The sequence below is a fragment of the Balearica regulorum genome, chromosome 18 (assembly GCF_011004875.1).
Source record: "Balearica regulorum gibbericeps isolate bBalReg1 chromosome 18, bBalReg1.pri, whole genome shotgun sequence".
Classification (NCBI taxonomy): Eukaryota; Metazoa; Chordata; class Aves; order Gruiformes; family Gruidae; genus Balearica; species Balearica regulorum.
This window is the reverse complement of record NC_046201.1, coordinates 7,343,952-7,353,993: the sequence shown is the minus strand read 5'-3', so window position 1 is coordinate 7,353,993 and position 10,042 is coordinate 7,343,952. Positions and strand designations below refer to the sequence as shown.

At 46.5% G+C, this 10,042-nt stretch overlaps 2 protein-coding genes across 3 annotated transcripts; one reads left to right on the top strand and one right to left on the bottom strand.

The window, feature by feature from the left end:
• Positions 1–196: 196 nt before the first annotated feature.
• On the bottom strand, positions 197–3,980 carry MRPL27 (mitochondrial ribosomal protein L27). 2 transcript variants are annotated; one of them, XM_075770367.1, is made up of 5 exons: positions 3,900–3,941; positions 2,998–3,033; positions 1,885–2,007; positions 1,069–1,136; positions 197–613 (listed from the first exon to the last, which is right to left on the bottom strand). In XM_075770367.1, exons 1-5 carry the CDS (start codon positions 3,919–3,921, stop codon positions 407–409), a joined length of 456 nt encoding a protein of 151 aa, XP_075626482.1. In that variant the 5' UTR covers positions 3,922–3,941; the 3' UTR covers positions 197–406. The 2 variants fall into 2 exon arrangements, with proteins under 2 accessions (XP_075626482.1, XP_075626483.1); XM_075770368.1 differs by lacking the exon at positions 2,998–3,033 and having other exon boundaries at positions 3,900–3,980.
• A 33-nt stretch (positions 3,981–4,013) lies between these two features.
• Positions 4,014–8,590, top strand: EME1 (essential meiotic structure-specific endonuclease 1). Its single transcript, XM_010307066.2, has 8 exons — positions 4,014–4,824; positions 4,908–5,035; positions 5,225–5,317; positions 5,757–5,878; positions 6,121–6,250; positions 6,792–6,907; positions 7,733–7,922; positions 8,273–8,590. Exons 1-8 carry the CDS (start codon positions 4,113–4,115, stop codon positions 8,447–8,449), a joined length of 1,668 nt encoding a protein of 555 aa, XP_010305368.2. The 5' UTR covers positions 4,014–4,112; the 3' UTR covers positions 8,450–8,590.
• Positions 8,591–10,042: the final 1,452 nt, after the last annotated feature.

The following is a 10,042-nucleotide window of genomic DNA, read 5'->3' as shown; positions in this document are numbered from 1 at the left end:
TCTGCAGTTTTTTTTAATTAAGATACAAATATAACAGAAGTGTCTAAAAATGAGTAAAAATAAGAGTTATTAGTGGGACAAGTAGTAGCATAAGGGTAGTGAGAACTCCTCCAGTGGCACAACACAACAGGTTCTCCAGAGGAAGAGAGAGCTCAATATCAAATGAAGACAAGTAACACATTCTGTGAACAGTCACGACCTTCAGCAGCCCCGCAGCATTTATTACACACTCCTGCAAATGCCAGCAGGTGATCCAGTGTCTGAGCACTGACCACGTGTGCTTTATGAGCAAGAAAACAAAAGTCCTAAACTGGTATCTTCAGAGCTAGAACATTCCTGTCCTCAGATGCCAGTCCAGTCTGTCCCAGCCTCTCCTTCCCATCCGTCCCTACCAGACACGGGAGGCTCAGAGCATGGTGACCAGTTTAAAGCTTCCTACTTCTGCGGTAGGGATGACATTGATAAAGGTTTTATAAAGAATCGCTCCTTTGGGTAGACGACAGATCACTTCCCTGCTCTCGCTGCTGCGGGGCGGAGGTATGTAGACCTCTTTGGTATATCTCACAATCCCATCCTCCAGGGCATAGAGTGTCTTGTTACGGCCTATCCCCACCTGGAAGAGGACGAGAAGTGTTAGAAAGGAAAGGCTGGAGGTCCACCACTAAAGCAGATCTGATCATCGGTCTGCCTTGTTTGATATCCTGGCTTCAACAGCATCTGTTGCTTTGTATTTTAAAATAAAAAGAAAACCAGGCTATTTGCACTATGGTGCTTATTACAAGGGAGCAGATACCGATTCCACCCTGAAGCACAAGAATGCAGTTAGGTTATGGAAGTGTTTGGGGATATCCACAACTTTCAGTCCTTTCCCCGGTCACACGGGCACAGGTGTGACTGAGCAGGCTCTGCAACTAAGAAATACCAGGTAATGAAACCCAATTTCAGGATCATATAGATAATAGGGAAGAGCATTCAGAATGAGCTTGAAAGAGAGGAGGTACCGAGCACAGGACTTGTTCTGGGCTGCTGTTCTCTGACAGTCAAGGAAAACGTGGGAAAACAACTTACGTGAGCCCCTGGATGCCAGCGTATCAACCGCTGCGTAGCCAAAGTGTTGCCTGCGTGCACAAATGCACCTGCAACAGAGCAACAGAGTCAGACTGCAGAGAAACAGAGCTCCCCGCAGCCCTGGCAGAAAACAAATGGTTCCAGGACTTACAAAGCCAGCTTTCTGTGAGAATTTCCTAAGGAAAAATTACTTCAAATGCTAAAAGCACCTAAATAAAAATGCTGTTAGCAGGAAATAAAGGGCAATTCATATACAATGGCAAAAAGCAATTCTGGTCTTTGAAAAGATTACTTCAAGGGTACAAGGCATTTTCTGGTTGCTGAAGGCATTTGTTTTATTACCTTTTACATTGAGATGTTTTCATCAGCAAAGCTAATAATTATTAGGCACTCAGCTGCAAGAATCTGTACTTTGGCTTCTGTTAAGCCTCATAATTCTCCCCTTTGTAAACATCTAAAATGCCCAGCTTTTCAACACAGCGTGGGGGGAAAGTGCACTTAAGTTATGAGGTGTCCCACAGCGTACCCTCCTCCCAGGCGCTCCAGAGAGACGAAGTTAGAATCAAAGTACGTTTTCTGCAGGCAGTTTCGGCTGGCCACTCGCGGGCCGGTCGGGGAGGGAGGCTGACTCACCCTGCCCTCCCACCGGCTACCTTTGATCATAAGGTTTCACTGAACCTCCCCTTTCCTTTCTCTTGGAAGAGTGCCCTGGCCACCTCCTACCAAAACGCTCAACAACTGACACCTGTAACCAGGGGAGAAGCTGTGACAAACCCCATGAAACACAAATAAGACTCAGCAGATACTCAGACCTACCTTCTAATTTTTTGAATCCGTAGCGCTTCCCAGGACTGCGGCCACCTAAATTTTTTGAGCTGCCCCCAGTTTTCTTAGAAGCACATCTGACAGCAACCAGGCTTGTTTGTGGAGTAGTTAGAACTAGGTTCGGAGCAAGAACAAGAATAACAACATTGGCTGAAAAAAAACTCTATTACACGCACTTTCTTTTTTTCAGATTTAAAGGATGTCAGTTAATACAGGCTTTAAAACTAAAGGCAAAAGAAAGCTCTCAGGGAAAACAAAAAGTACTTCCAAGATAAACCATAATTAGACCACCACGGCCTAAGCCCCCTGCAAAAAGGCTGCATCTCAAGTACTGCTGCTGCCCAGGGAGGAGTAAAACTCCCAGCAACGACATTAAAGGACATGCACAAATTCATGTTTCAGCAAGGCCTTGTAAAATGAGGTACAGAAGTTACTGGTCACTGTGGATTGGCCTTGTATTGCTTTGAGAAAAGACAAGCTGTGATCTCTGTTTCAGTTTCCCCTTCAATCGAATTACATTTACTTACACAGCAATATTTTGAAATCTTACAAGTAAGACAACTCCAATTCAGGCCAATATATAAGCACATATAGATTTGCTATCCTGAGCATACTGACTGAAGCATTTTGTGCAAATTCCTGAGTTACAATCAGGACAAGTCAAGGAAAAAAAACCCAAACAGTTATTACAGATGCTGATTGCCTCTGGAACACAAAATATCATTCACCCCATAAACTTATTCCTTAAACAAACAACACTGACAGAAAACACACTGGTTTTCTTATCAAGAAAGCTGCCCCTCATGTGAACTTCTCTTTGTTAAAAATTGATTGTGATCTAGTTAGATCTTTTTAAAAATCTCTTCAGTACCTCCTTTCACGCAGTTAGCAGGCAAATCCAATTTTTCTGAATCCCTCTATTCAACCTCTTAAGCAGCAGGTTAGTACGGAATAGTGGTTATTGTAACATTCTTCTTTCCTTATCCTAAGTAAAACCACTGGATTAATTTTATCTTCATTAAATGATCATAGATACTCAGTCAGCTAGAAATATTGTTGAGAAAAGAATAATTACTCTAAGTACCATTAATTTCAGAAGCTTACCCATTGAGTAAAATAAAGGCTCTGAGACTTGACAAACTACAGGGAAGTTCGGCAAAGATGAAAAAGAGTTACGGTTTCATATACACAAATTCTGTGAAGTTATAGTCCAGTTAACTTTTATCAAAAAAGCTCCAACAGGCTGATTCCAGGGTTACATTCTGTGTTGCATGCAAGAAGCTTGCTAACAACAACAACAAAGAACCTCAAAGCATCAGACACTTGGGGAAAAGCCATTATCTAGAGAAGACTGAGACAAAGACTTTGGAACTTGGTTGAAGTCATATTGGAAATCAGTGGAAAAACATCACAATTCTGATACCCCACCAAGGAAACTGTGAGGATATTTCTGCCTGTAACACTTCCATATTAAAAAAGGGATTTTTGAAGCCTCCTGACTATAGCACTGTGCAATGGGAGAGCAGCATGCTGTTTGGTCTGTACCTAGCACACATTAATACTGTTTTTCCAAAGATGACTTTTTCACCATGAGGGCAGTCAAGCAGCAGCACAGAGAGGTTGTGCAGTCCCCTATCCCTGGAGATTTTCGAAGCCAGAAGGGATAAAACCTTCAGCACCTCGGCCTCACCTCAGAGCTGACCTTGCTTTCAGCAGGTTGCACTATACACCACCTAAGGGCCCTTCCCGCATGAATAACCCCGCGGCGCGGTAACACTAAGCCCCGAAACCCCCCTGTTTCACCACAGCACCGCCTCACCCGAGCCGCGGCCTGAGGTAAAGGCGAAGGCCTCGACCTCGAGCCACCCCCAGGACAGTGACCTTCCCCCAGGGCACTCCCCCTCCCCAGTTCAGCCTCCCACCTCACGGCCCAATCCCTTCCCCACCCCGCGGAGTGGTAAAGCTGGAGGGGCGTGCGTGTATGTGGAAGGTAACCCCTCACTCACACAGCCGCCGCAGCGCCGCCATTTTCCTTAACACCTCTTCCTCTTCCGGTGGGAGAGCGCAAGCGCACGCGCGGCTGGCGGCGGTTGGTCCGAACGCGCGTGCGTTCGGACCAACCGCCGCCAGCCGCGCGTGCGTTCGGACCAACCGCCACTCGGGCGAGCTTCTCCCTCAGCGGGCGCCGGTCGCTCTTTTCCCTCAGGGGAGAAGCGGGAATGGCGGAGAACGAACCGATGCCTGAGGAGAGCGATGATGATGAGGAGGAGCTGCCTACCTTAGCCTCTCTGCTGCAGCCCTCGCTATCGCCCGGCAGGTTGGACCACCGGCGGTCCTCATCTCCCGCTCCCAAACCGGGGAGGAAGGCCGGGGTGGTTGTGGTGGTGAGCAGTGGGAGCGAAGAGGAGGACGAGGTAGTGGAGGTCGTCCCTCTGTCTGAGAGGATCAAGAGGAGGGTGGAAGCAAAGAGAGATGCGGCTTTTGAGGCCCCCAAGCCGGGCGGTGGGGATGCAGCAGGGGCAGCTGGCCTTAGTGCTAGCGGTGACCTGTTGGCACCTGGCTGCAGAGAGCCGCAGGGAGCCCTGGTGTCGTCTGGAGAAGTGTCTTGTGGTAGCCAGAATGGCACATGTGGTGCTGAGAGGCCCTCCTTGTGCCCGCTGCCAGCCTCTCAGTCTGACTCCGCAGACCAGTTTGATAGGTCCCTGGTAAGCACTGCAAGCCCAGAAACATCCCCCCGTCCCAAGAAGCCAAAATATAGTCAGAAGGAAAGGGAGGCAATCTGCAAGGCTGCGTGGCAGAGGAGGAAGGAGCGAGAAGCACGAAGGAGGCAGAAGGAGCAGGAAAAAGAGAAGAAGAGGGCCCTTGCCAAGATGCTGAAAGCTCAGCGGCCAGGGGAGTGCCAGAAATACATAACAGTGGTTTTAGATCCAGGTACTTGTCCTCACGACCTGCGTCTGCCTTATACTGACTGTTGTCTCCTCTCTGTGGAGGCCTGACCCATGCGCCAATTTCAGTTCTGTTACAGGTAGAAGGTGGTGGACAGATCCTTAGTGCTTTGCAGGCTGTGAATTATTCCTGTGTGGCTGAGAATCAGGCTGTTCCCTGCAGCATTACCTGGAGGAGAAAGACTGTGTCATCTCAGGTGTGCGAGCAAAATCTCGATGATCTCGCCCTTTTCTTCCTCTGTTGTTTGCATTCATTAGTAATTGTATTTAGCAACCCAAGTAAACGCTCTCTAATCTCCCTCCCTCAGAGGTCTGAGTGGGAGCACCGGTTTGAGCAAATTATAGACAGACTGTTGGTCTGGCTGTTTGTTTTCATATCTGAACAGATGGGAGAAGGAGATGAATGGACAGAAGAACCAAATGTCCTGGTTCTGCTTCGCTTGGAGGAGTTTCTGTCCATGGTTCACAACTACAAACAAGTGAGTGCTTGTGTTCTCGAACATGCCTTGCTGTAAGGGTGGTGTTTGTCATATCTCTTCGCAGCAGGAAGGTTTTGATGTGGGATGGAGCCATGGTTCCAGTAAACCAAAAATCTGGTTTTAGAAGCCATTAATGGATCAAAAACACTAGGGTTGTATAATGCAAAGTTCTGACAAGCTTTCTGTCCTAGTTACAGTTTTTCACAGATTTTTTTTTAAGAAGTAACATTGTCAGATCGAGTGCGATTTTTTTTTTTATTATTATTTTTATTTTTTATTTCTTTCTGCCATAACTTTATACCGGATCAAGTATTGCCTGTTTGCCCCTGAAGAGCTATGTGTACAGACTTTTTCATCTGCAGAATTGAAGCCATAGGTTGCCAGGCTCGCATGTGTACCTCAGAATGGTCTAACCTCTTTTTTCCATTGATCTTTGCAGGAAGTCCAAGGCTGTACAGAAGGACAGAAGGAGACCCTACAGAGCTACGTAGCTCATGTGATGGAGAAAATGCCTGGGAAAATTCTGGCACTGGCAGTAGTTGAAGTAGAAAGTTATTTCAGGTAAAACTTTTTTTCACTCCATATGTTTCTCTGTTGTCTCTGGCCTTGAAAAAAAACCATAGGTGTTTACATTAATCCCTTCTAGCAGAGACTGGAGTGTACGAGGTATTGCCAGCCAGAACTGCTCCACTATTTGTTATATGGAAACAGAAGCAAAGGTCCACCTGGCCTGTCACCACAGTGACCAATAGCAAATACCTGGGGAAAAGCATGTGCTCCCAGGCTTACTTTACTCTCCTTAGGTCTCTCGGGGTTCAGTCAACAAGGAGACTGCGACAGGCAAGTAGAGACGAAGAAGAGGTACAGGGAAAACGGAGAAAAAAGAAAGTTAAGGATTTTGGCCTGGAGATAACCAGAATGGATGTGGAGGAAGTGAGTACCCTTATAACAGGCATGCAGCCATCATCTCTTGTTGTCTGCCATCGTTTGAACCTTTGACCCAATCACACACTTTCTTGGATGGGGGGGATTCAGCCTTCATTAGTCTGTGTGTCTGGGCAAACCTCTTTGGGTTCAGTTCCCCACCGCTCAGGTACTTATCTGCTCTCCCACGGACTGATGTGTCTCGTTCACCTCGGTCCTGGGCAGCGCAGTGTCAGCCTCGGTCACGTCTCTCGCCTTTCGTGGCCTGCTGGCAAAGCACATCAGTGCTGCCCTGGGCGGGGGGGCCTGTCTGTAACCAGAGCCTGTGCTGAGGAGCTGCGGCGGCTGAAATGCCACTAAATATGTATTAACCAGCAGGACAGAGGCTGCCCCAAATACTTCAGTACCTTAACTGTTCCCAAAATGGGGAGAGAGTGGATGCTCTTGTCCTATAGCAAGATGTTGTGACCTTTTTTTTGTTTCAAAGAAGAGTGGGGTTTGATGTGAGAGGATAAATTGTTCCATCTGTTGTTTCCAATCATGTTTACAGGCCTTGGTGGATCTGCAGCTGTGCAAACAAGTTCAAGTCAGCTTTTTTGAGAGCTGGGACGAGCTTGGAGAGTTTGCCACTATGTTCACAAAAGCTGTAGCTGAAGCACCGTTCAAGTGAGTAAGCAGATGAGGTTTGGTCATGTCTTTGGAGAGGCTGCGCTTTCACAGTTACTGGGAGGGAACAGGAGGTACTTCAGTACAACACAGCGTAGTGATCTTCAAAGGACCAGCTGCTAATGCAGCTCCTTCAACACAGCCTTAGTTCTTGAAGCTGATGTCCTGCCTGGGGAGGGGTGAGGACTGACCCTGCTTTCACGTTGGAGTCTTGACATCAAGCAAAGCTCTTGTTCTTGGTCTGATTCTAGGAGCAGGAAGGGAATTGAAGTAGGGTTGGGCTCTTGCAGCACCAGCTATTCTTCTTCAGTGTGTAACTAAGAGAGACGTTACTGAGAATGAACCATTTAGCTGTTTCCATTGATAAGGAAGGGCAGCAGTATGTTACGCAGCGATAGCTAAGCAAGCCATCTTGTGCAGTCTCACACAATGCTAGCGTTCCTATCGCAGCAGCTGCTGTGTTTTACATCTCAGCCATGAGAAGAGATGACATGTCATTAAAAATTACATGTAAAAGTGTTTTATTATGGTTGGCAGTCAGAAAGTGAATTCTTGTTTACCACTTCGTATGCGTGTTGGCTTGTGTCAGGATTGTTCCCAAATACAGGATTGTTTCTTTTTCAGTAGGAAATCTGGGTCTGAAACGTGGAAATTGTTAATGCATGTAAAGAAAATAGGGTCAAATTTTTAGCATTTACTTTAATTCCAGTGGTGTTTGGAGGGAGTGAGAAATGGCTCTCCGGCTATGTGACAACAGATGCAGAGATAGGATTTTCTTCGTAGCTTCATTGTCTCATTTACTTTCCCATTCTTTGTTCTCCCTAGGCGAGAGCGAGAGAAGACGGGGTTCTCTTTCTACTTAGAGAAGGGGTGGTGCGGAGGGGTGAAGGTGGATCAGTCTGGAAAGGGCCTCTCCGAAGTTTGGAAGAGGCAGATACAACAATTTAACCGGGTCAGCCTCGAGATGGCTGAGGCTATTGTGTCTGCATACCCTTCTCCTCAGCTTCTGAACCAGGTGAGGATGCAGAGTACTGGGTGCAGGCAGCCGATTAATGTAAGGAGCGGAAGAAATCAGTTCATTGGTATTAAATTTGACACGACGATTCTGTATGAGCCGTTCAGTAAGGCAGCAAAGGAACCGATTCCTTGGCACCCATTGCTTTGGCGTTACAGAGCAGAGTACTGAGGGAGCAATATTGGTTCTGTGTCAGCCTGTAAGCTACAAATGAGATCTGGGGAGGGACCAGGTGAAAAATAAGCGTACATTGTGAAAGGGTAGAGCAGTCACAGGTGCATAGCTTTGATTATTTTTTTGAGCAATGGATGCAAACGGATGATACTGTTGTTCCTTTGTGTTGCTTTTAGGCATATAGCAGATGCTCCTCAGAGCAGGAGCGGGAAAACATGCTGGCTAATATCCCTGTGCGCCGCGGTGATGGTGTGACAGCCACCTCCCGGAGGATTGGACCAGAACTCTCCCGACGAATCTATCTGCAGATGACTTCCCACGATCCTGATCTCTATTTGGATTTCACTGGGTAGCCCCAAGGAATGAGGATTTTACCATTTGCCTGGTTTAAGTATTCAGCTTCCTTCTCCGAAGAAGTGCTTCGTTAACAGACTGAGTAATCGATCCCAGTTTAAAGACTTAAAACACATCTAGACTGTATTGTAGCAGAAGAAGATTGGATAAAATTGCTGAATGGCTGGAGTTTACACAAGAAAGATGGTGAACATCTTCCATCAGAGCATGAGTTGGACACGGCTTATAGTACTAATAGTGCCTTTTATTTGTCTTCCTAGAAAATAAATAATTTTGAATAATAATAATGATCTTTGCTTCTTAACATGCCATCTGGAATATAGACAGGTATGCCATCTGTTGAAAGGAATACTTTCTACTGCTATCCTAAACTGCGAGTAGTTATCTTCTCTCTCCAGTGTGAAAAATCCTAATGCTAAAGCAACACGGTGCTGCCCCCCCAGCACCTGCTCTAGTGAGGTGGAAGAACTTTACCTCACAAAATAGACTCTTGAGTTTTCTGCTGTGGCAGATGGGAATGAGTAAGACTAATTTTCAGATATAAATTTAGACTGCCCTGATTCAGCCTCCAGACGGCTTAATCTATAGAGGGTCTTGAAATCTGATTATATGCGCTGGAATTACGAGGTCTGAACAGTTGGCAAAAAAAGCTTTCTTTTAATTAGATTGAGGAACACGCTCGTCTGTCCACGAAGCCATTAGCGCTCGTGTGCACACAAGGACAGTTGAGATCTTTCACGACAGCAGCACTTACTGAGATGAGTGCCGAGAGTGAATTAAACTGCGCCCAGTGTGTGGAAGTTACGCTTTGGAATCGCGTTGCCTCGAATGAAGACTTACCCACCCACTACTTCAGGCGTCCAGCAGGAGCCCTTGCCTGGCCAGTAGTGCGCTTCTGACCCGAATTGATAAATCTTATCAGCCAGGTATTTGCGAACTTAATCAGCACTCTCCTAGATGGCAAAGCAGCAGGCTCCTGCCAGATGCTGGCAGGAACGTCTGCAGAGAGGAAATGCTGCTTTGAATGTTGTTTGTTGTTTTTTCCAAGTATTTCTGCAGAGTAAGCAAGGACCTTTTAAGGAATGTGATGAGTTCGATACCAAAAGCAAAGCCTAAAGCCGTTTCAAGGAAGCTTAGAAAACCTATATACTGTGCAGCCAGAGACAGGCAGCCTTTCCTTCCTTTTATCTGATATTCATGCTGTCGCTTTTTTCTGCGTGGTACTCGAGCAACTAGAGTCTTATCATGAGGTTACAAAAAGGTGAAGGCTTACTGCTTCGCTGATGACCTTGGCATGAAATGCTATAAATTATTTCCTCGTGGCACTGCTTTTATCAGCAGTAATCCCAGGTATGAGAAGTGAGGGAGCAATTCTGGTGCCTGATGTAGGATGTCTCGCTGGAGTCTGTAGCGCGGGTATTCTCTGACACCTGCGCTTATGCGTATACTTTGTTTTAGTACCTGCAAAGTCCTTAAGGATATGTCAAACTTCTGTTTGGTTTTCTCTGTAAGGAAATTATAAATAATTCACAGGCAAGTTTTGCCAAACCTCCCGGCCTTCCCCACAGCCCCAAGCCCAGCCCTGCTCTGCC